The sequence below is a fragment of the Alosa sapidissima genome, chromosome 20 (assembly GCF_018492685.1).
Source record: "Alosa sapidissima isolate fAloSap1 chromosome 20, fAloSap1.pri, whole genome shotgun sequence".
In the NCBI taxonomy this organism is placed as follows: Eukaryota; Metazoa; Chordata; class Actinopteri; order Clupeiformes; family Clupeidae; genus Alosa; species Alosa sapidissima.
Window position 1 is genome coordinate 29,277,995 of NC_055976.1, and position 26,529 is coordinate 29,304,523.

Sequence of the window (26,529 nt, forward strand, 5' to 3'; positions counted from 1 at the left end):
CCTAGTCTTCTTATTACAGTGCAAATGCACAGTACTGTTATCACCAAACTTCTTATACAGTGCATGAAAATACAGATAGATAGATAGATAGATAGATAGATAGATAGATAGATAGATCCTTAACTAGCCTATAATATATTTATCGTTTTGGAAAATGTATTCCCATACACTACTAGCCTATCATTACTGAAAGCGCTTTCAGACATACGTGTAAGACCGGAGGTTCTGCCGATGTGTGCCGAACGGTGGGGCCGTATATCTGAACGACATAACCGGTCATATGGAAGTCCACATTTAGCCGGTTGTTCTACTACTCCCCCCCTAGTATTTCCTCCGGACATTATGTAAATGTGCTGTATCTGAACGAGGTGTAGAACATGCGGTTAAAATTTACACCTAGTGAGAGGGCGTGTTGGTGACGTTTCTTTCGTGCGTCCATGTGGTTAGATCTGACTTAAATGCCAGTGTTATGATGGAGTGGCATAGTGCTGTCCAGAAAATCAATGACCTGGAAAGATGCAGACATCACGGAGCTACTGTCCATGAGGGCATACAACATTTTGATAGAACACATAAGGGAACGGCACGTTGTAGCCTATAACTGCATGGCAAGGCCAAACGAATGCAAAAGACTGTGCGAGATAAGCAGAAGGCGCTGAAAAGGCAGTAGCATACAGCGACGTCGTTGACGACAATAACAGGAGTATTTAATAAATTGTTAGCCAACACTGTTTTCTGTTCATTGATAGCCTTCTCATGACCTGTTGAGCTCGCAGATATTTGTTGAGCATATATGCCTAGAGAAAATGAAAACGAAGAAAACCCAACTTTGTTCCAAGCTCCTTACGTAAATGCAATAGACACATGGGGAGAGGATGCTTTTGGAAAAAATAAACCATGAAAAAACGAACTTCGCTGTTATGTTAGTATTTTGTTTGTTGCTTAAAAACGTTGTATGATGGCCTTGAAGTCTTGAGTTAGCCTGCTGAATTGGCTGGTAGCCTACCATAAAGTTTGTGCATGCTCTCTCTCTCCAACGCAAACCAGATTTGGGGTTCTATAGCCAAGTAATTCTGGTACATATCGTTGAAAACAGATAAATGTGTTTATTCGAAGCACACATACAAATACTGTAGGTCAATTTCAAGTGCGCACTTACGTGACTAGCCTACTCCAAGTATTAGCCCACGCACAATAGATTTCTCTTCTTTAGCCTACATAACGCATAGGCTACACTTTGTAAACAAAAAGCAGCTGTGACAGGCAGCGGCCGCATATATTCTGCGTCATGTCTCGCATCTTGTGAACTCTACAAGCCCCCACCCCTCACTCGACAACCACACGGAGATTCTGTAATGTGCGTGTATGTCGTTCACACATACGTCCGTATAATGTCAGTATAAGGTAGGCCTATGTGTTACTTCCCAACTTCTAATTTGTCTGCCTTTTTAGATTAATATAGCCTAAGCATTGTTTATCAATACACAGCATTGGACAATATTAGTTTGTGATTCTATTGCCGTTAGACCAGAACATCTGCTTTATAGTCTATAGGTTTACCATTTCAGTGTTTCCCATACATTGACTAATCTGTGGCGGGGCGCCACAAAATAAAAATTGGCCGCCACAGATTAATATTCTATGTTTAATTTAATTTAAATAAAAAAAAAAAGGTCAAATCCTTGCATTGCTATTGAGCTGCGCTTTTTACGCACGCAGCCTTTCCTTACCCCGCCCCGCTCTCTCTCGTAGCCCGCTGCCCCTCCTCTGCATGTGCATTTAACAAAATATTCACAATTGCTGAAGAATTGTTGTTGCCACATAGAAGCATTGCATAGAAGACGTCTGGCTAAATTGCTATTAAATCCGCTTAGCATCGTGACCATGCTGCGCAAATTTGTTCGAAACTGCTGCATTGAAGTTAACTCTGCTAAGGTCTTATCACAACATAGTAGGCTACATTGAAGAGACTAAACTAAGTTAAGTTATGCAATCAAGCAGTATCTGAAAGCTAATGTTATAATACTGTTTGGATGTCGAATTTAGCATGCTTAGCCTACTTACAGCTGCTTGTCAATTTCGTTGAAGGGCTCATTTTATTGACTCTGACACTGAATGTAAAATCCCAATGTAAATGAAAAAGTGTTTTCCAAAATTCAAAAGTACTTGTCTCAAGGAAAAGTAGGCCTACGAAACTTTATTTTAACTATGCAGAAAACGTTATGAATTGCATCCACACATCAGCAGCCTTGTGTTACGAACGTCTTAAAGTGACAGGCACTCAATTAGACCTATACACTACCAAAACGATCTTAATACCATCAATCAACCCCCCCCCCCCCCCCTTGTCCAAGTCAGCTACCGCCACAAATTGAATCCAATTCTGTGGGAAACACTGCATTTACAGAACCAACTAACAGCATCTGCTTTATAGACCATAGCATAATTGATCAACCAATATAGGCCGTATAATTTTGTATTGTAAAATTATATTCAATAGCCTCCTCTTCAATTCAACTAAGAATACTGATACATCTTCAGCCTAATCATCCATTTATCTATCTCAGTATATTCATCCCAACTAGCACATGCTGCCATCAGTCATGACTCAAAGAACCTCACTTAGAAATGTATATGGGCTTAGTTCATAATGCAAACTTGGCAGTTGTCTACACATATTCAGCCCCTTCTGCCGTCAAATGTAGACATGAAAATTCATACATCGTGCACATCATGTGGTATGTTGTGAATACATTGTGCCAATCATTTGTTGTGATCACGCAGCTATAGTGAGGTTGATGTTGAGAAGCCTTGCACACAGTCAGTTCTGCCCCAAATAGATGCCCGATAAGTACCCAAAATGCGTTGCATTGAGTGGAGGGACTTGCCTAAGGGACTTGCCTAAAAGGACTTTGATATAGTCTAGGCTTGTAACCTACATGTTTGTATGCCCCCTGTAAATGTTTGCATGCACTGGTAATTCCTTAGGAATGCATCTCTAGTTGTTATTGTTACTATTGGTGGTGGTGGTAGTAGTAGTAGTAGTAGTAGTAGTGGTAGTAGTGTAATGTTGGTGTTGGTCCTTTGCACTGTATCCATCCAATCCAATCTCTTACTGTACTGTCATGTTTGTGTTAATTAATTTATTTTTATTGTTTTGATTGCAGGCTATCCAACTGTGAATTAACAAAGAACATTTGCTCAGCTCTGGCCAAAGCTTTCACATCAGATGGGTGCACTCTCAGAGAACTGGATCTGAGCAACAATAAATTACTAGATTCAGGAGTGAAGCGGCTGTCTAAAGAACTGAACAATACTCACTGCAAACTGGAGAAACTGAGGTAAGCCTATCAGTGTCTGTGTTTGTGTGTTTCAGATTTGTGCAAAATTCAGAATTATAGAATTGGCCTCAATTAAATTCATGTATTGGAATTTGAATTGAATTGGCTCCGCCCCACAGTAAATTGAATTGGAATTGGAATTGGAATGACAGGAAGTGGAATTAAATTTATGGCAATTTAAAGAAATTCCACACAAGGCCGTAGCCAGGATTTTTCAAATACCGAGGTCAGGGGCGTCGCTAGAAATTTTGGGCACCCCAAAATGCTAGGGGGTTCTTCCGAATGTTGTAGAAACTAAATGATACATTGATATAAATATATTTCAAACATTATAGCATAAATCACGCTCATTTAGCAAAGTAGCCTATATAGGCTATATATATAAACCATAGATAGGGCTGAAATGTAAAGGGTATCATGATCATTTTAGATTTGTTCAGTTTATAACATGTTTTGTTTATAACTTGAACCAACACACTTTTCCACAATATTCTATTTTTTTAGATGCACCTGTATATCTCAACAGCCTTTTTTCCAAATTGGCTTTGGATATTTATACTGGACCCTGCTCAATCTGTTATTAAGAATGAGCTGCTTCTCTTCATCAGCTTAGCGAATGATGCATTTATAATTTGTAGGGTCATAGGCTGCAGAGCTTGCAGGCTACCATCTGACAAAATGAGTGTCACATCTTGACTCTCACTAGCTCAGATATGTTGTACACAACGTCAATGGAAGGCAGATGCAGAAGAGTCAACGAGACAAGAAGTAGTCTATGGCATGACAGGAGAACTAGGGACACACTTGCCAGTTTCTTTCAACAAGTATCTACATTGATCAAAGGAAAGTGGGCTACAACTTCATTCACAAGCAAAGCAAATAGTTCAAATCAAGCATACAGGTTAGAAAAACCTGTTTGTTTAAACTGTCGGCTCAGGAAAAAAAGAGCATCAGCTGGTAATGGAAGTCAATAAATAATTTCTGGGTCACAGCAATTGGAAAAAATAAATAAATATCAAAATCAGTTTTGGCCCTGAGGTCGTATTTTAAATGTTGCACTTTCATCTGACCATGAAATCACAAGTCTGAAAAACAAAGGGTCCGTGTATCATTCGTTCATTTGATATTCAATTGAGAATCCAAAATGAAAAAACGAAAAAAGGACTTGTTTTTTCATTATTTGTTTATGAATGTGATACAAACCAACAAATAATGCTTTGTTTTTCAGACTTCTGATTTCATGATCAGATCAAAAGTAGAACGTTTAAAAAACGGCATCAGGCCCAAAACTGATCTTGATATTTATTTTTTCCAATTTCTGTGACCTGGAAGTCTATCCAAGTCACTTTCTTGGTCTAGACCTGTCAGTGCTCAGTGTTGCCAATTTAGTGACTTTGTTGCTAGATTTATACTTTATATTAGATTTATACTATAGCGAGAAATTGGGTGACTTGCGCAACGATGGCAAACTTGGTTTCGTTGAATCGACCGAAAATCATCTCCCTTCTCATGCCTGTTTCGTTTATGAACATTGCGTTCGCCCAAAGCGTTGCCCCATGATTATAGAAGTAATGACTGGCCTAGGCTATGTAGTATCAGCCCATGTTAGGGAAGTAGGCCTAGATGTTAGATCTATCAGCTCAGATCATCATTTGTCGCCAACGTCATTGGAAGGCAGCCAGCTGCAGTAGCCTTCTGGTCAGGCTAGGGACACATCGTTCAACAAGCACATTGATCAAAGGAAAGAGGGGCTACAACTTTCACAAACAGACAAATAATTCAAATCGAGCCATAGGGGTAGCCACAGGCGGGCCTTGGCCCGTCTACTTGTCAGTCTTGCCCGTCCAATTACGTTCATCATCTGAAAAAGACGCGCAAACCAACACTGCTCTGAGAGCTCAAGAAACAGTCAAATCGCGAACAGGCGGCAGCTCCGTTTAATTGTTAGGTGTGAAATGCGTTCATATTCCACTTTTTATGTCATAGACGTTGCATGCCTATGGAAGGAAAGGCTTTGCAGTAGGATTGTCAGACACCAAACAGGACGAGGACCACAAAAGCGTCACGTTCAAAAGTTTATTTAAGGGTTGGGGGTTAAGGGGGTTTCAGGGGTTCCGGGGGGGGTACAGGAGTTCCAAGAGTCTGCGTGTGTGTGTTCCCCCAGTAGCCGAACAGCGATGGCAGGAGCTGGATGATCCGGGAAGTCCTGGGGGAAACACACACACAACAGCAATTGAAACGAAGCAGCAGTACAGTCAAGGACTAGGCGGTATTCGTAGAAGAGGGACGGAAGGCAGGTCAAGATTACCGGGGCTGGAGAACACAGAAGTAGTTGAGCGGGTCCGGGATCACAGGCAAAGAGTCAGAGGCGTTTTCCAAAACAGGCAGGTAACTGGTGCTGGTTGCAGACGATCTGACAAGTGTGGACTGAAAAGCAAGGCTTTATATACAGGGCATGATGAGTGGTGAATGCAGTGCAGCTGGTAGGTAACGAGGGTGAGGCAGAGCAGAGCAGAGCAGGAACAGGTGGAGGTCAGACTTCAATCAGCGTGTGTTACCAGGCAGAGAGAGAGCTCATGACAAGGATTGTCCAAGCTGTTGCTTCAGTTTGTGTTTTAAGTTATGCGATGCACCGTTGCTGGGTTCATGCCGTTTTACGCAAGTTTAAAATGTTTAGCCGACTGCGTAATTTGCCATTTTTGTTTAATAAGTTCTACTTTTCATGTCATGAATGTAACATGCATAGGATAAGGCTTTGCAGTTGTAGGCCTACAATATGGTCAATCTATTGTCTGGTAGGCCTAGACCGATTTAACACTGCAAAACAAAAGCAGCAGCTGGCAATGGAAGTCAATAAATAATTTCCGGGTCAGAGCAATCGTAAAAAAATAAATATCAAAATCAGTTTTGGGCCTGAGGCCATTTTTTAAACGTTCTACTTTTGATCTGATCATGAAATCAAAAGTCTGAAAAACAAAGCATTATTTGTTGGTTTGTATCACATTCATAAACAGATAATGAAAAAACAAGTCCTTTTTTCGTTTTTTCATTTTGGATTCTCAATTGAATATCAAATGAACGAATGATACACGGACCCTGAGGCCATTTTTTAAACATTCTACTTTTGATCTGATCATGAAATCAAAAGTCTGAAAAACAAAGCATTATTTGTTGGTTTGTATCACATTTATAAACAAATAATGAAAAAACAAGTCCTTTTTTCATTTTTTCATTTTGGATTCTCAATTGAATATCAAATGAACGAATGATACACAGACCACAAAGCGTTATTTGTTTGTTTATCGCATTCATAAACAAATAATGAAACAAGTATTTTTTTATTTTTGATTCTCAATTGAATATCAGATGAATGAATCATACAAGGACCGTCATTCTCAATTCAATTCTGAATTTTGCACAACCTGTGTGTGTGAGTGAGTGAGTGAGATGTAACAGTGCATCTGAACTAACTTAGATATTCAGACTTGTCATTTTTTTCATAGTGTGAAGTGCTGTGATCTGACTGAGAAGAGCTGTTCATCTCTAGTCTCAGTTCTCAGTTCAGACTCATCCAGTCTGACAGAACTAGACCTGAGTGGCAATCTACTGTTGGATTCAGGTGTGATGCAGCTGTCCAGTGGGCTGAAGAAGTGTAAATTGCAGGTCCTGCGGTGAGTCAATGTCTGCTGTCCCACGCTCGAGCTGAAGTCCTCATGCTACATGAACCATAATGCCATTTGGGGTGGTGTGGCACAACTAAAACACTTGCAGGCTCGATGGTGTTTTATGCCCCCAACGTCGTCCTCCAGGCAGCGCTGCCACCATCGACTTAAAGGCACCTAATCCAAACCCTTACCCCTTACCCTTATCCCCCTCTCAAGTGCTGCCCCTCTCCCCTCCCCTACAGGTTTCTACAGCACATGTTACACAAGCATCTCCACACACTACAGTCATACGCCCCATTCCATTTCACACCCCAGCCTCTCCTATTATTGCCCCTATCCCTCCCTGTAAGAATACTATACTGTCTCTTTCACCACTATTACCAACTCCAATCCCTACCCTTGCACAGGTACACCACAGATTTAATAGCCAACCAGAAGCACCCACTGTGGGTATTCCATCTCCCACTACTGTTAACAGGCATGCATCCCACCTGGTTATGACCTTGGACACTAACATTGTGCCTCTGTCTCCAACAGACACCACTGAAGGGAATGACACTGCCATTGAGCTTTCACAACCAATGAGGGTAATGACGAGAAGGGATGCTCCTAAAGTTAAACAACTTATAACTTCCCTCACTGAACCCTGAACTCTGCCCATTGGTGCGACCAAGCTCAATGCAGTTGACCCAACCAATAACACCACTACGTCACATACATCTAACACTACACATAGTATTACACACAGCCGCCCACACACTATACTCCAGTTCAAACCTACTTATCACCAGTACCAAACACAAAAATTGGTTGATTGGAGACTTACGATCAAAAAGACAATCGTATTCTTGGGAGACTCCAATCTGAATAGAATCCCATCCCATACCAACCCAAACATACAAATTGACAGTTTTCCAGGAGCTACCACTTACCATCTTTGGAAGCTCCTGGAAAAGACACCTCCAGCACCACAGGTGCAAAAAGTCATCATTTCAATTGGCCTCAATAATAAAGATCTTAACCCCAAAGCAACAACAAATAAACAATTACAATTCATCCATACACAATCCACCCGAGTCTTTCCCAATGCCAACATCTTCTCCATCATCAATTTTTCCCCCCGGTTAACACAAGCCCAGATTTCCATTCTTTGCCAGATCAACATACATATAGCAACATATCTTCCACACATCCAGGATCTCCCCCACCACGAATTTCACACACAACCAGACAACATACATTGGACACCCACCACAGCCCGTAAGATCTTCCTCCACTGGTGTAAGCAGTTAAATTTATAAATCCTCTTACCCAAAACCAGGACCCACCCACACAACCCTCACTTCTTTCTACTGACATCTTGAATGCTTATTTATCTGATTCTTCCATCCTTAATCTTTCCCGCTCCTTTACCCTTACTGAAGCACAGCAGTCTCTTCTAGAGAGAGGTCTCACCTTCATTCCTACACCCACCAGGTACCACAGAGATGAGCTTAGAAGGGATGTCCATGCGTACCATAGGAGACTCAAACTTATTGATCACTTTAAGGATTCAGGGCCCTACACTCCCATCCCCTTCACCTTTCCCTCCACCTGGGAACCTGACCCCTCCCAGGTGGATAGGAAAATCCAGCATTTGATCACCCAGGATCTGGACTCCCTCTCCACCAGGGCTCCGAACCGGTTCAAGGAACGAAAACGAAAACCGAAAACGAACGGAATTTTACGGAATTTTACGAGGAGCGGAAACGAAAACAAAATGGTCTTCAACTGTTCCGGAACAGAAACGTTATTCTGAAATCCACAAAACCGGTTAATAACGTTTTTTTTTTTTTCGTTCTCTATATAACAGCTTAATAATTTGATTTCTGCAGTTTGAAATAAAAAAAACGAATAAATGGACCTTTGGTCCAAATGGGTATATTTTGTCTTGCTGTTGTAGTGTAACCTATCCGTCTGCCACTTCGGATCTTAGGCCAGCTCGTAGCGTAGGCCAGTGTTTCTCAAAGTGTGGTCCGCGAGCTGTTGTAAAAAATAATATAGATGCGTTGTTTGCAATATTGAACCAACTTGTATGTAAATCCAAAGTTCTGCAATACTGCCTATGTAAGCTATGCCAATTTAAATCATATGAATCCTCTGACACAATAAGCAAGGTGCAAAGACAATAAGCAATGTGGGTTCAGTGAGTAGGCCTATTGTGTCTATTAGCTATGTGGTCCGTGAGGTTTTTTCTAATGGTTAAGTGGTCCTTGGTCTGTAAAAGTTTGAGAAACACTGGCGTAGGCTACTGAAACTGATTTGGAAATTGTTTGTAGCCTATGCGTAATAGCCTATTTTGCCTGTCCACGCCTTGTCGTTTTAAAGTCGGGATTTGAAATGTTTGCGCAATTATAGCCTATTCTATGTAGCCTAGAAGAGTTAAACAGGAAATTTGAGATAGGCATTGTCAGCAACAAAGGCGCAAGCCTTTGAAGATCTCCATATGGATAAAACTCCAAAAGGCTACAACCAGGTAAGGAGTTTAGCACGTATCCAGAAATATTTTTGATAAGAAATTATTTATAGGCATAGGTTAGGCCTACAGTAAGTCTGTAGGCTATGGGATGGATAGCCCATCTGAATGTTTTTGGATGCCGCCTGTGATTTATTATTTTTGGCCATAGCTACGGTATAGGCTAAATCAAGGGGAAATAATGAGTAGCCTACGTCTATTCTAAGGTAAAGTCCACAAAAATAGACTTGATAGGCCCGCCAAACACTGCCGGAACTTTAAGAACGAATGATATTTTGCGTTCCGAACCGGTTCAGGACCGATATGTTGGTGGCGGAACGCATGCAAGAACGAAAACGTTAAACATACAGTGGGCAGTGCTTCGACTTGGCCAGCTTCACTCGCGGTCCGCGCGTGGGATCACGCGGTATCACGCGACTTTAATTTGTATTTTTCCAGTGAGACGCTGCAACAACCCAAACAACCGGTAGATGGCTCAAGTGAGCAGGGTGTCTCGTAAAAAGAAATGGAGCCTGGAAAACCCTACACAGACTTCACTACAGACTTTAGCAGACTGGTTTAGAAATAATGTAATAGCCAGAAATATGCCTGCCCTGCCCTAATAAAGAAATATTTGGTTAACTGCGAGTGAATCCCGTTTGCAGCCGTAGAGACGCAGGACAAATTAAACATTCTGGTTTTCTCCGAGTGCAACGATGATAGACAGACATCATTTGGACAAAATATAGAGTATTAACCTCCGTTGCTCAGCCAAATGCCTTCCTGTTACGTTCTGTTATCACGGAGTTACAGGCGATAAACGATTTTTGATGGTCACAAGTTTACTTCATTAGGGACTGTTCGTTATTTATTTAAGGGGCTACCGGAGGAGTTTTGGGAGCATTAGTCCAAAAAGACGTGACCCTCCCTCGCCAGCAATACATTTTTCTATGACCCTCCAAAGTGATTATGAAAAAATCACTGTCAACTTTTTCCGGGTTTATCGCCTACTGTATTTTAACGTTTTCACATATTTGGCCATAAGTCGTTTATCATAGGCTATCACGAAACCAAACTACAAAGGCGAACACTTTAACAGGGGGAATTAATTGGGCATGAATCATGCTGAACGCTATTTCGCTACCTTAGAATAATAAGGTTCTATCTGCGTTTTGAGTAGGTACAACGGGGACGAATGTAACATTCCGGTTTTCTCCGAGTGCAACGATGATAGACAGTTTGGACAAAACATGGAGCATATTAATCTCCGTTGCTCAGCCAAATGCCTTCCTGTTACGTCCTGGTATCACGGAGTTACAAGCGATAAACGATTTTTGATGGTCACAAGTTTACTTCATTAGCGGTTTATTTTTTTGGATTATTAAAGAGTGTTTTTCATTTAAAGGTTTGACTTCGTGCTTATTCAGTAGAGCATTTAGTGCTCTCCCCAATCCCAGACGTTCACATTGCATGTTTGTTTGTAATGGATGCAACCGCGAGATAGGCTATGCGTTTGACAATGAGTTGTTAACAGAACCAAGACATATAGCCCAGCAGCAATCTAGGGACTGATCGTTATTTATTGAAGGGGCCACCGGAGGAATTTTGAGTGCTTCAGTTGGAAGTTGCATGACCCTCTCTTGTCTGCTAGAAATTGTTCAATGACCCTCCGACAGAATTGTTAAAAAAGACATGACCCTCCCCTGCCAATTGTCTTCCGCCCGCGCCACAGCCACACACTTTGTGATAACGTTCTTAAATCAATCTTTCCCGTGAGCTTGCATGCTACCAGTCCTTCCTTTTCAAATGTATTGCACCTCTGTTTGCACAATTTCACAAATAATCATATGTGATTAATAGTATGACAAAAAATCCCTGTGCACGGGGACCGAAACAATGCATGCCAACTTTTTCTGTGTTTATCACGTATTTTAACTTTCCCCAATGTCTTGCCGTTTTAATGTTTTCCCGTAGAATATCCCATATTTTAATACTCTCAGAACAGCCCTGCCATCGGGCCTGTCTCTGTGTTGCCCTGTTGCTACCCCTTGCCCTTCCAACGAAACAGATGTCTTCAAATAATCGTTTTCCTTGCTTGAAGGCGAACTTAGAGTGATGTTAACCTATTTAAGTTTAACGGCGCGATTGTCGTGAGAGCACGATTCATTGGCACTTGCATGTTCGGCCTTATGTCTACGTGCGCACCTGAGGCTACTCAGCTGCAAGAGAAATAATTTCCCCTGTTTGTATGTTCACTGCAGGTGGGCCTACCATAACTTACCAACTCTGCACTGTAGACTGGCTATTTATATTTTTCTGTGAAATAAGCAAATGTATTTGTTCAACTTTATGAAGCAGAATTACGCTTGGAACATAATACATTTGACAAAGGACAGATGAATGTTGCTAGTGACAAAATATTAACTTTCAGTGTTTTACGATGTCTTTGTCATGGGGAAGTGTTTTTCCCCATGCATTTATTCTAGGTTACTGTCAGTGACTGCCGTGAGAGAAGCGGGTTCTGTGTTTCGTTCATGTCAGTGACTGACGCGAGAGAAGCGGGGTCTGTGTTGTGTTGTGTTGTGTTGCGTTGCGTTAATTTATTTTCATTGGGCATGCCGTGTCTGTCGTCCACAGCTCTTCAGACAAAGCCAAAATTACTCCTTTTGAAACAATGAGTGCAGGAAGCGCGTTTGTATGGTTATATTGCTTGACGGGGGGTTCCCAAGCAGCTTTCAGCCATAAGGCTACTTTGAGAACATTTCAATTCACCCGACACTAATATTCAAAATGTTGAAAACTATTTCGGCATAGCCTATAAAGCAGTTTAATTAAATGGAATGTTAGTTGTAAACAAACGAGCTACTTGGTGAGGCTTGGCCTCACAGATGCGCTCGTGCCTTAGATGGCAGGAAAAATCTTCACGATAGGCCTATTAACTAACCACCCGATTCACGTTGGCTGGGGGGAAGGGGGGCCATCAGACAATTGTGCCCAGTTAATCCGGCCCTTCCCCCAAAAAATCACACCTTCCCACCTCTGACAGCTTAAAAGAAGTCAAGAGGACTCCTTACTCACAGACCTATTCACAAACCTGCGGTTTTGAAATCCTATGCAGCTACAGGAGCTTCCAATCGCGAGGAAGCAATTTTGCATTGTAGGCATAACTAACATGCAATAACGCCGCCAACAACAACCAAAACTAGGCTAATCATTGTCAACATGTAAATTAAATGTAACATTAGTGTGAATCAAATTAAAATGTTCTCTTTTGCAAACGCAGGCATAGTAACAGAATAATTTAATAATGTTACAAAGATACTACATCAATCCGTATGTTTCATTGGGCTACTAGGCTATTTGTTTTGCCTTGATTCATTTAGGCTAGGCCTTTTTATTCAGGGGCCGTATTCACAAAGAATTTTAAGGCTAAAGTCAAGTCAAGTCAAGTCGGCTTTTATTGTCAATTTCTTTACATGCACTGGTCATACAAAGAATTGAAATTTCGTTTCTTACTTTCCCATGCAGACATAGACATGCTTTAAATACAGACAGACATACTATGGACATAGCCATAGACAATAAACATTAAATTAAAGTGCAAGACTGAAATATAGAACATGTATGTATCAAAATAGAAATATAGGACATATATATAAAAAAAAAAGAGGTAGTTGTGTTGTATATTTCTGTAGTCTTAACAGTTACATGAAGTTTAAACTTGTGCTTGTGTGACCTGTATATTTACATTGATATGCAGTATGCAGTAATTCAAGTATAAATGTAGCTCCTAACTGGCGAATTTAGGAGCAACTCCTAAAAATAATGGGCGTGTCACTCCTAACTTTAGGACTCCTAATTTTTTCACAAAAAGTAGTTCACGAAGCATTTTAGACCTAAATGTAGCACCTAAGTCTGGGACAGCTTAAGTCGAGAGGACTCCTAACTCACTAAGACCTATTCATAAACAGCTTTTTTGTGGCATTTTACGTTGCGATGTTTTGAAATAGCCTATGCGCAACAGGAGCTTCCAATCGCAAGGGAACAATTTTGCATTCATAAAAGGGATGCAATAACGCCACCAACAACAACCAAAACTACTCATTGTTAACATGTAAATGAAATGTAACGTTTCATTGTGAATCAAATTCAAATGTTCTCCTCTTTGCAAACGTAGCCTAGGGATATGGTGACAGATTCATTTAATAATGTTGCAAAGGTAGGCTACTGCATCAATCCATAGGCCTATGTTTCATTAGGCTACTAAGCTATTTGTTTTGCCTTACTCTTTATTCATTTAGGCTAGGCCTTTTTATTCAGTTATTAATCATCTTCCGTCCTTCGCACTACTTGTGTAGCGCACGCATTCTCCGACCTGTCACCTGTCACTCATCATCGGAAGAGAGGTGTTTGGAATTCCCGCGTTACAATCGTCAGCCAATCAAGGTGGTCACTTCAGTCAAGCTCGTGCATGAGTAATGACGTCATCCATAGCCACGAAGACTCACTCCTAGTTTAGGAGTTGTCTGAAAGGCTTTGTGAATAACTTTTAAGAGAAAACTCCAATCTAAAATCTTTAAGTGCGATTTAGGAGTAGCCTACTCCTAGTAGTAAGATAAAAGCCTTTGTGAATAGCCTACGGCCCCAGTTATTCATCATCTTCCGTCCTTGTGTAGCGCACGCATTCTGAGACCTGTCACTCATCATCGTAAGGGAGGTGTTTGGAATCATGCCCGCGTTACAATCATCAGCCAATCAAGGTGGTCACGCTTGCCCATTTACCCAAATTAATGGTTGAATATTACTGATGATCATTGTTATTTAAGAACATGCAGTGTGTGTAGGGTACCAAAACATCTTGCTCGTAAAAAAGCATCATAACGCACATTCTGGCGGGTCTGTTATTTACTGTAGGCTGCGCAAACCACATGCCTTTATTTTGGGCAAGCCTGCATTCATTCATTCATTCAACCTTTATTTATTCTCGGAGGGTCATTGAGGGAAGCCCTCATTTTCAATGAAGCCGAAATTACAGAAGCGAAGCAAAGCGCTCCACAAACAAGACAACATTCGAGGCCTTCTGTTGAAGAATTTTATATAAAGCCTGCGCTGACAGTAATCCTCCTGCCCCTGATAGGCCTACCACAGCTGTGGATAGTGTGGAGTGTTCAAGTAATAACACAATCCAATGTGTGTCTCAATTGTCCCCCGCTGACCACCTCACACATTTCTCTAGATTTTGCAACGAACTTACATGACACAATGCCATAAAATATGCCAGTTGTAGGACACAGAATAATGTTTGTAATGATACCAGGTAGGCCAGGTATTGTCGAAGGTGCATGGTGAAGTGAAATTCTTACTTTGGAAAACAAACATTTGCCGATATCATCGCCGATCATCAGAATATTGCAACAGATTCTGTGTTCTGGACTGTAGGTAACTTGTTAAGCCAGTGGTTCTCAAACTTTTATTTCATTCCCCACTTTGATCAAGGGGCATGACTGATGATAGTGGAGATAACGTGTTATCCCGAGGCTTTTGCAAGTCAGCATCTTCGACGGTAGTCTATTAAAAATATAAGTTTTCGATGTCCCAAACGGAGAGCCATACTTTATTGTTTTTAACGATCTCTATGCTACTCACAAAAATGTAGGCACGGGGACATGATGAAGTAGGTTATCCAACTGTCGTGTGTTAAATTATTGTGATTACGAGCCAGTGGTTTTCAAACATTATGCATGACTAGGACATCTAACTAAATGCAACAGGCTCATATCGTCCTTGCATTCGCAAAATGAGGACCAGTGTTTTGTCAAATTGCAAATAGCTATTCGTTTTAACTATTTTTTTACAAAAAGCACTTCATACTATCTTAATCTTGGAATATGGGGAGGGAAGTGGCGCGTCTGCAGTCAGCCAAATATGAATCATTCTGCGGCATAAAGCAGATGTAATTGTTTATTGTACAGAAAAATAAAAATGACATGTCAAGCAGTCAATTGACTACATTGCAGTCAAGAAGTAGGGCAAATTAATTTACGAAACCAAAACATGGGTCATAGTTGTCTAAGCCTCTATTGCGTAGCTTGTTAAAAATGTCGCCAGATAGTATTAAATCGGCAACAACATTGTTTTCTGCAGAAGCCTACCCAAGGCTACAGATTAATTCTGAACAGTTATTTCTCTACTGGCTCAATTATCACACCACTGTTTTGATTTGCGTAGTTGCGTTAACCCCAACACTGACAATAATGTAGACAGCAAATTTCGATTTTCGTGTAGTCAAGCCTTAAGCCATACCCAAGTAGCCTAAATCGAGGTAATGTTTAATTATGCATGATTTATTTTGTTATTGAATTCGTAGGCTGGGATTACTCTCGGCAACAATTATGTAAGGGACGGCAGGCAGAGCGATGTACAGTGGCAGAGCGACGCACAGTGGCTGAAAGTGGTACTAAAGCTTCACGCAGCTTCACGCCGCGTAATGCGCGAATGAAGTGGTCATTTGAAAGCGATGCCCACTGTAGGCCTATCTGAACCGTTCGGAACGGAACGTTTGAAAAATAATTTCGTTTTCAAGCCCTGCTCTCCACTATTCTTACACAAGCCATAGTTTCTCATACATCTAATATCTCAAACCTAGAAAGAAAAGCCATACAGGAAATTCGGAACAACCCACAAATCATACTTAAACCTGCAGATAAAGGCTCAAAGATTGTCATTCTGGATACATTCCAATACATCTTTGAAGTCAATAGACAACTCTCAAATACCTTACATTACAAACCCATACCTCATTCTATTCAACCACAAACACAAAAACATATCCATAAATTGGTCAATCTGTTGTACACATCTAAATACATCTTTTGTAAACAACGTGACTACCTTATGGGCCCCGAACATCCCAGATCCCACTTCTTCTATATTCTTCCCAAAATCCACAAACCTCCAGATGCATGGACAATTCCCTTCCAGGTTCCCCCAGTCAGACCTATCGTCTCAGACTGTGACTCAGCTTCATACAACATTTCTTTCTACATCGACCACTTTCTTAATCCCTGTAGGAGCCATAAATGTTTTCTTTATATTTTGCTTTTCATTATGATAAACTTTATGGGTATTGGTTTATTTTGATTTGTGTTTTTTGTTTATTGGTTATTATGGGACATGGGTGTGGCGCTGGGCGTGTGTGGTGCGCAATTGGATGTCTTAATTAGTCCTACCTGACACCTGCGCTTCAGTTCAGTTTGGCGTGGGGTGAGTACGGGGGAAGGCTATTCTTTTGTGTACCGCACTTCGCACATCGCATGGACTCATTGAAAAGCCTTATACTTCAACGTTTTGCTCTGCCTTGCATTCGAAAGACTATTGGAGTCTAAAAGGATTATTGGAGTCTTGATTGATATTGAGAGCAATAAACCAGAAGAAACGGGAGCAAGTGTGTGTGGACATTGGATTATTTAGTGCGTGTAAGACAATTTGATTTCCCCCTGCTTAGCCCACCGCGGCTAAGTTACACCCAAGTTATATAAAGGACACATATGATTTTATTGATAAGATCAGGCCCATGGCGGTTCCGCACAACACTCATCTTTTTACAATAGACATAGATAGTTTATACACCAACATCAACACTACAGCAGGCTTACAAGCCATTCGTAACACCTTTCTTAGACACCCAGACCCATCCAGACCAGAGTAGGTATTGTCAAATCTCAAATTATCCGTTTTTTCAGAATTTGTACCTTTCAATCTGACTTCCAGGAGGCGGTAACAACCCTCTTTCGGGCCCTTCGAGGGCGGGGTTACTCCAAACGGTTCCTAAGGAAGATTAAAAATGAAACCTTGGCCAATCTTGCTCCCACTCGCTCTAGAACATCATTCTCACAACATAGTTCTATTCTTCAGGATTCCACATTCCTTTCAATTTCCCCACCACCCCCACCCTCACTTACAAACATTTCTTCCCCCCAGTCTTTACCCCCCTTACACCAGGACCAGCAACCTGGACCCGTCAAAAGTCACAGGACTTTGTCCCTTACTCCCAGGCCTTATGTCTTGCCTTGTACCCCTGGGCCTACTGATTTACACACGCTACCACATAGGTTTTACCCCAACCTGGAGCCTTCGCTGATTGTTCAGCTCTCTCCCTCCAGCAACAACACACCTAACCCTGACCCTTACCCTAACCCCAACCCCAATCCTTCCCTCAACCTCAATCCTAATCCTGACCTTTACCCTGACCCTAACCCTAACCCCAACCCCACCCTTTCCCCCAACCCTAGCCCCTCTCTCCCTCTCCCACCTCCAGGTTCCCACACTCTTACCTTTCATTACCACATACATTTCTCCTGTCTACAGTCCTCTTTCTCTTTTCTTCCATCTCACAAAATCATTACAGCTTACCGGAAGAACAGAAATCTCAAGGACCAGCTCATCACCTTTTGTTTTTCCAGGCACCTATAGACCCTTTAACTCTTAACTCCACTAATGCAATTTATATTATTTTTTGTAATAGCTGTCACCTATATTATATAGGTGAAACTGGCAATTCTCTCAGGATACGACTCACACAGCACCTTTATAATATTACACATAATTTACAAACCACATACTTGGTTCAGCACTTTCAGATTCATCATATTTCTTCTTTGGCTATCTGTGGATTAGAGAGTAACGCAGGGTGGTCATCATCACAGAGGAGACGAGCGGAAAGGATCTGGATCCAAAAATTACTCACTCAGCACCCACTTGGTCTAAATGAGAAATAGACATTAAGCTCACTTTATACACTATTTTCTTTCTTTCTCACTCCCCTTTTTCTTTTTTTGCCTTGCAGTAATGGTCACTCAATAAAGGTTTCATTACAACATGTCTCGTTTTCTCTTGCTCGTTCCCTTTCTAACAAGCAAGCCCCCTCCTCTTCTCTTTTCCCTGTACCTTCCTTCCCATTTTCCAATTCAGGTTGAGATGTCCCCATTTGACCCCCCACTTTTGTTTGCTTTTGCAACTTTATCTTTTTCTTTTTGATTACTCACATGTTATTACTGTGTTATTACACTGTTATTACTATTTTTCCATTAAGTTATTACCATGTTATGCCTATGTTATTACACTATATAAGGTTTGAGTTTTTATTTTAGCACTTATTGACGCAGCACTTTAAAATCTCAACCTGTTCCCTCAATTAACCCCAATCCCCAACCCAACCCAACCCTTTTAAGTTTCATAGCCTCCATAAAATTATTTTTGTAACATAGGAACAGCTCAATAGGCCTGTGCACTAAAAGGTTAATAAGTTCCACCCTATAAGCAACATCTTCCCCTCACCTAACCTTAACCCATGTCTAGGCAGTGCTGCCTTGAAGTGTCAGGATCCTATTAGGACTGATTGACTCCGTGCCACCCTGGTGGCCATTTTGTGTATTGTCCTGTGTTTGGTTTTGCCTGTTCCCCATGTGCTCTGTTTACCTGTCTGCTGTCATGTGACTGTCTCCACCCCTTTTCTCCTTATTTGGTCTGTACTTCCTGTCTTGTTAGTTTTCCCTCCGTTTCTGCTTTCTCCTGTTCCCCATATTCCTTTCTTGTTAGTCTGGTCCAGTCCTCTATTTCTGTTAATTGGTCTGTGTATTTCTACCCCCCTGTTGCTTTGTCCTTTGTCGGATTGTCTCTCTGTTTTGTCTGATTGAAGTCTATTTTTGAAGTCTATTTGTCTGTTCGTAAGTTTGTAATTAAGTTTGTTAGTGAATAAAGTGTTTTTTTTTTTCATTTTCACCCATCTGCTCTTTCCTTCTCTTTAGGTTAGGTAACACCAGCATAACAGAAGAAGGCTGTAATGCTCTTGCTTCAGCTTTCAGATCAAACCCCTCACACCTGTTGGAGTTAAATCTGAGTGACAATAAGCTAGAGAGCTCAGGAGCAAAGCACATTTCCGCTTTAATAGAGAATCCAGATTGTAAACTGGAGAGACTGCTGTAAGTAGACTGTATGATGAAACATATAAAACAGCCTTAACATTATTGAAATATAAAAATAATGTATATTAACATATGTTTTCCTTGAGTTTCCTTGATTTATTCTTTTCTATAAAGTGGTCTTCAGCCACTCAGTAATTCAATAATTGCCAATCATTTCTCAACTATTCATTAATGCATCTTGACACCTTCCCTTCCCTCAGTCTGTCAAACTGTAGGATAACAGCAGAAGGTTATGCAACTCTGGCCTCAACTGTTAAACCAAACCTGAAAGAGCTGGACCTGAGAGGGAATGACCCTGGATACTCTGGAGAGAAGCTGATGGCTAGTTTATATGGTTTATATGATATCTTTAAGGGTACACTGAGGTGAGAATTTCATTGACACCTTTTTTTTTCTCATTCACAGTATTATACTCTTAACACATTGAGTGCCAAAAACGCAATAAAAATGCAATATTGCGTTTTTAGCTTTTTTTATTACGAAAATAGAAACTCTTAACAGACCTTATGTGCGATTTTGGGAACTCTATGATGACTACAACTGAAATAGATGACAATCGAAAACTCATGAAAAGTCACGATGAATTTGCAGAGTCAGCGAGTGAGGACTACCCACCGTCCGCTCAAGCTGAGCACTCCGAATCTCAAGCGACCCAGGCCGCTGGCAAGACGCTGGGAGCGGAACTACACGAGCTAGCGCAACGCGCCGCTGCTAAACTTGGCGTCCCTGCTGCTGCACCGCCAGTTCGAGAGGCTTCCTTACTGGATGGAGAGTTTTTCAGCGCGCCGCCCTCTCGTGGCCCCGCGCCGATTCCCCTCTTCCCTGATGTTCACAAAGAGCTGACGAAATTTTGGGGAAACCCTTTTTCTGCTCGCTCCCCAGTTCGAGACTTCGACTCGTACATGGATGTGGACCACGGCAAGGATCTAGGCTACCTCAAATTCCCGCCCGTGGAGGACGCGGTGGCTAGCTACCTCTCCCCCGCTGCTCCCACCATGCGTCTAGGCAAGAAGCCCGCACTGCCAACGCGTGCAGGAAAACAACAGATCGCCATCATGGAGAAAGCGTACCTCTCCGCGGGTCAGGTGGCATGCGCGTTTAATACTCAAGCCTTGTTGCAGTGTTACCAAGCTAAGCTGCTGACAGAGCTCTCCGAGACACAGGTGGATCAAGATGTGGTGACAGAGCTGAGAAAAGCCATTGACCTCTCTCTCCGGCTGACTCGCTGCGCGACCCAGGCTATCGGTCGCAACATGGGGGCGCTGATTGTGTCGCAGCGCTACCTTTGGCTCTCTCTTTCTCGCCTCTCAGACGCGGAGAAGAGTCCCCTCCTGGACGCACCAGTGAGTCCACAAGGGACCTTTGGCGAAGCAGTGAACCTCATGACTGCAAAATTTTAAGCAGATAAGAAAAACAGAGAAGCGCTACAAGCCTGGATCCCCCGCTTGACACCACAAAACGCTCAACGCCCCTTTCGTTCGGACGTTCAGAGGACGCAGCCACCTAAAAGAGAAGCTGGCTCTCGTTCTCCGGCGCCCCCTCCAAAGGCGTCAAACCCCAGGGGATGGAACAGACACACTTTCCGTCCTCCCCAAGAGCCACCGCCTCAACATCAGACACCTCTGAGGAGACGGGACAACCGTCAGGTCCCGCGAGCTAGACAGAGCTCGACTGAGAGAGCGCCGCAGCCATAGGCGCATGGGAAAGATGAGGGGGATGTGGGACGAATGTTATCCTCTCCCATTAAAAAATGCCTGTTCTCCCCCAGTGCATGGCTAGAGAAAGGTACACCAAAGCACATTATGTTTGCCCATTCTTATGCCCGAACAAATGCTTGCTACACAGTCACATAAACGTGTTTTCCCTCACTCCTCGCCCAACATCAATGCAGCTTGCTCCCAGAGCGCTGTGCTTGTCAGACAAAACTCCCTCGCGCACGTTGGCTCACACGAGCACCGTGCCGAGTCTGGAGTCCAAAACTTTTGTTCCCCCTCATGTGGCAATAAAGGGAGTGAACTCGCAGCACACCTTATCATCTCTACCTGCACACGAAGTGGCATGGCGCGCGTGTGTAGTGAGTCACTGGGTGCTGAGGACTGTATCCAAAGGCTACGTCCTTCAGTTTGCACGCCCACCTCCGCGTTTTGCAGGAATAGTGGAGTCAGTCGTGCGAGAGAATCAGTCGCGCGTTTTGCAGGGAAAAAAATAGAGACTCTCCTGCAAAACGGGGCTATTCAGTGAGTGCCACCGAACGAAATGGCTCTGGGGTTTTACAGCCGCTATTTTTCTTGTGCCAAAAGAAGACGGAGGCTGACGCCACATTCTCCATCTCCGTGTTTTAAACAGATACTTCATGACACGCAAATTTCGAATGCTCACACCCCACCCGTTGGTCAGGTACATTCGTCCAAACTATTGGTTCATAATTCTGGACCTGAATTCTGCATTTTTCATTTTCCCATACACTTCAGACAGAAGAGAATTCTGTGCTTTGTGTTTCGAGGGCGGGCTTACGAGCTCAAAGTTCTAGAATTCGGATTTGCTCTCTCCCTTCGTGTTCACGAAGTGCATGGAGGCTGCAATTGTACCTCAACGCCACCAGGGTGTGCAGATTTACACTTATTTAGATGTGTGCAGTCAATAGAAGAAGCCTCTCTTCATGCCACAATAATGTTGTCTCATCTAGAGAGGTTGGGTTTCGTTGTGAAGCTCGCAAAGAGTGTGTTCACACCGGTTCAGACTGCTCCCTTACTGGGAATGGAATTGAATTCCAGATATATGCTCGTCCGCCTGTCGTCAGAACGAATAATGAATATAAAAATGTGTGTCAAGATATTCCAAGCCAGGCAGTGAGTGTTATCACAACCTGCCAGAAATGGCTGGGAATGATGGCAGCTGCAGCAGTAGCCCTGCCAATGGGCCTCTTGCACATGAGCCATTTTCAGATGTGGTATGTCTCAGGCAAATTTCACGCATAAAACACCACGGCGATTGCTTACATCACAGGTTGCGTGCCGCCTGCTCTCACGGACAGAGAGACACAACATTCTCTCTCTCCGGGCGGTACATGTACCAGGGCATGCCAATGTGGGCGCGGAGCTGCTGTCACTGGCGTCTACATCCTCAGGTGGTGGAGGAGATCTGGGCTCGCTTCGGCAAGGCCGATGTCGATCTCTTTGCGTCATGGGAGAACACACAGTGCCCCCTGTGGTTTTCGCTTGGGGGGGGCGAGCCGCCCCTGGGAGTGGATGCGTTGGCCCACCCATGGCCGAGGGCACACCTGTATGCCTTCCCTCCAATCTCCAATAGCTCTTCTCCCTCACACTCTGGCCAGAGTGAGGGAGGAAAACAAGTCTCTCATCCTGGTTGGCCCGATATGGCCCAACCAGCCCTGGTTCACAGATTTGCGCAGTCTGTCAGGGGGGACTCCGTGAGAACTCCCTCCTCGACAGGACCTGTTGATGCAGGCGCACGGCCTAGTGCAGGCGCTGTGGAGGCTGAGGTTTTTCAGTGGCGGGTCTGTCTGATGCTGTGGTGTAGACCATCCAAAGCGCTAGGGCCCCGTCTACACGCTCCTTGTACACATTGAAGTGGCGTGTTTTTGCACAGTGGTGTTCTTCAAGGAGTCACAACCCTTTTCAGTGCACGGTCAGTGTAGTCTTGTCTTTTCTTCAAGACCTACTTGAACAGGGAAAGGCTGCCTCCACTACCAAGGTAAATTTGGCAGCCATATCTGCATGTCATTTTGGCATCAGTGCTGCGAGCCCAGGCTCGCATCCGCTGGTTTCTCGGTTTATGGCAGGAGTGAGACGCATCAGGATTTCCCACCCCACTCTTTTTCCGGCCTGGGATCTGTTGGTGGTGTTACATGCGCTGTTAGAGCCTCCTTTTGAGCCTCTACAGACTTTGGATATTAAGATGCTCTCGCTTAAGACTGCTTTGCTGCTGGCATTGGCATCTGCAAAGCGGGTGGGTGAGATACACGCTCTTTCAGTACATTCGTCCTGTCTTCGTTTTTCAGCTGGTGGTGAAAGAGTAGTTTTATGCCCTAATGCTACTTTCACCCCAAAAGTCGTCACGACTCCCTTTCAAAGCCAGCTAATTGAACTGTGTAGTTTCTCGCCGCCGCCATTCGCTTCGGCAGAGGATGAGAGGATGAATAAGTTATGTCCAGTGTGTGCCCTGTGCCATTACCTGTATGGCACAAAGGGGTGCGGACGCTGTAATCAGCTGTTGTGTGTTACGGGGCAGCCTCAAAGGGTGAAGCCATATCTAAGGACAGGCTTGAACACTGAATAGTGGAGGCCATTGAAATTGCCTACAAGAGCCTTGATATGGAGCCGCCGGCAGGGTTGCATGCACACTCAACAAGGGGTGTGTCATCGTCGTGGGCTCTGCACAGAGGCCTGTCTGTGAGTGACATCGGTAAAACAGCTGGGTGGAGCTCTGTCCATACTTTTGTACGGTTCTACATGCTGGATATGTCAGGACCTTCGGTCTCACAAGCAGTTTTGGAAGCTAGTGGCACTGAGGCCTGAGCTCTGATGTTGCATACGCACCTTGATGTATATCGCATGTGGCCATTTCCACCCATGTTGGGATATACAGAATAATCTCTTGTTTGATCCCTGTTACACCCTCCCCCTTATAGCACGGGTGGTCGGGGGTTTGTTATGTCTTTGGTACTGTGTTATGACAGCATATTATGTGAAGGGATCCCTCTGCATCGACACAGTTCTGTGCGTGTATGGATGCGGTCCCATTGAGTAATAGGTCGCAGTTCCTGCGACAGGGAACGTCTGGGTTACAGACGTAACACCGGTTCCCTGAGTAGGGACCAGACCTATTACTACGTAAGCACAGTGTGTCTCTGCTGAGGTGCTCAGCAGCGAAAGAGGAAGATGGATGCGCATCAGTGGGGTTTATAGCCTCGCCTTGGGGGCGGGCTCTGCGTGTGCTGACGCGTCCATCAGCCACTCGGCGTGATTGTAGAGTTTCGATTGGATGACCTGATCTAGCGATCAAATCCCATTGAGTAATAGGTCTGGTCCCTACTCAGGGAACCGGTGTTACATCTGTAACCCAGACATTCTCAAAGTATGGGGCGGGGCCCACTAGTGGGGAATATAGACCTGACAGGTGGGGCGTGATGAACAAGGAAGATCATAAATTCAAAACAAAATAGCCACACACAAACATAGAGGTCATAAACAGACCGACATATGAATTAAAATTAAATGAATAGATTTTTTCATGAACAAATATGTATACTGTATGTATACATGTATGTATCCCGTTTGCAGCCGTAGAAGAAACGCAGGACAAATTAAACATTCTGGTTTTCTCCGAGTGCAACGATGATAGACAGACATCATTTGGACAAAATATAGAGCATATTAACCTCCTTTGCTCAGCCAAATGCCTTCCTGTTACGTCCTGTTATCACGGAGTTACAGGCGATAAACGATTTTTGATGGTCACAAGTTTACTTCATTAGCGTTTTTTTTTATTATTATTATTAAAGAGTTATTTTCATTTAAAGGTTTGACTTCGTGCTTATTCAGTAGAGCATTTAGTGCTCTCCCCAATCCCAGACGTTCACATTGCATGTTTGTTTGTAATGGATGCAACCGCGAGATAGGCTATGCGTTTGATGGCAATGAGTTGTTAACAGACATGAACCAAGACATATAGCCCAGCAGCAATCTAGGGACTGTTCGTTATTTATTGAAGGGGCCACCGGAGGAATTTTGAGTGCTTCAGTCGAAAGTTGCATGACCCTCTCTTGCCTGCTAGAAATTGTTCAATGACCCTCCGACAGAATTGTTAAAAAAGACATGACCCTCCCCTGCCAATTGCTGTCTTCCGCCCGTGCCACAGCCACACACTGTGATAACGTTCTTAAATCAATCTTTCCCGTGAGCTAGCATGCTACCAGTCCTTCCTTTTCAAATGTGTTGCGCCTGTTTGCACAATTTCACAAATAATCATATGTGATTAATAATATGACAAATAATCCCTGTGCACGGGGACCGAAACAATGCATGCCAACGTTTTCCGTGTTTATCACGTATTTTAACTTTCCCCTGCTGTCTTGCCGTTTTAATGTCTTCCCGTAGAATATCCCATATTTTAATACTCTCATAACAGCCCTTCCATCGGGCCTACCATAACTTACCAACTCTGTACTGTAGACCCTAACTGGCTATTTATATTTTCTGTGAAATAAGCAAATGTATTTGTTCAACTTTATGAAGCAGAATTAACGCATAGGCTACTTGGAACATAATACATTTGACAAAGGACAGATGTATGTTGCTAGTGACAAAATATTAACTTTCAGTGTTTTACGATGTCTTTGTCATGGGGAAGTGTTTTTCCCCATGCATTTATTCTAGGTTACTGTCAGTGACTGCCGTGAGAGAAGCGGGTTCTGTTTCGTTCATGTCAGTGACTGACGCGAGAGAAGTGGGGTCTGTGTTGTGTTGCGTTAATTTATTTTCATTGGGCATGCCGTGCCGTGCCGTCCACAGCTTTTCAGTTCTGACAAAGCCAAAATTACTCCTTTTGAAACAATGAGTGCAGGACGCGCGTTTGTATGGTTATATTGCTTGACGGGGGGGGGGATCCCAAGCAGCTTTCAGCCATAAGGATACTTTGAGAACATTTCAATTCACCCGACACTAATATTCAAAATGTTGAAAACTATTTCGGCATAGCCTATAAAGCAGTTTAATTAAATGGAATGTTAGTTGTAAACAAACAAGCTACTTGGTGAGGCTTGACCTCACAGATGCGCTCGTGCCTTAGATGGCAGGAAAAATCTTCACGATAGGCCTATTAACTAACCACCCGATTCACGTTGGCTGGGGGGAAGGGGGGCCATCAGACATTTGTGCCCAGTTAATCCCTGCCCCCAACAAATCACATCTTCCCACCTCTGACAGCTTAAAAGAAGTCAAGAGGACTCCTTACTCACAGACCTATTCACAAACCTGCAGCATTCTGCCTTGTTTTGAAATCATGCAGCTACAGGAGCTTCCAAT

The 26,529-nt window shown here is 43.1% G+C and overlaps 1 protein-coding gene and 1 long non-coding RNA gene across 2 annotated transcripts in view; one reads left to right on the top strand and one right to left on the bottom strand.

The window, feature by feature from the left end:
- Nucleotides 1-26,529, top strand: part of LOC121694869 — a 248,710-nt gene that overhangs the window by 179,604 nt on the left and 42,577 nt on the right. The window contains exons 52-55 of the mRNA XM_042075243.1: nucleotides 3,168-3,341; nucleotides 6,845-7,012; nucleotides 19,307-19,480; nucleotides 19,684-19,848. Of these exons, the coding sequence (XP_041931177.1) occupies nucleotides 3,168-3,341; nucleotides 6,845-7,012; nucleotides 19,307-19,480; nucleotides 19,684-19,848 (681 nt within the window). The remainder of the gene's footprint in view (nucleotides 1-3,167; nucleotides 3,342-6,844; nucleotides 7,013-19,306; nucleotides 19,481-19,683; nucleotides 19,849-26,529) is intronic.
- LOC121694911 overlaps nucleotides 1-26,529 on the bottom strand; it is a 64,773-nt gene that overhangs the window by 15,199 nt on the left and 23,045 nt on the right. The window contains exon 2 of the long non-coding RNA XR_006025948.1: nucleotides 16,730-16,736. This is a non-coding gene — a long non-coding RNA (uncharacterized LOC121694911). The remainder of the gene's footprint in view (nucleotides 1-16,729; nucleotides 16,737-26,529) is intronic.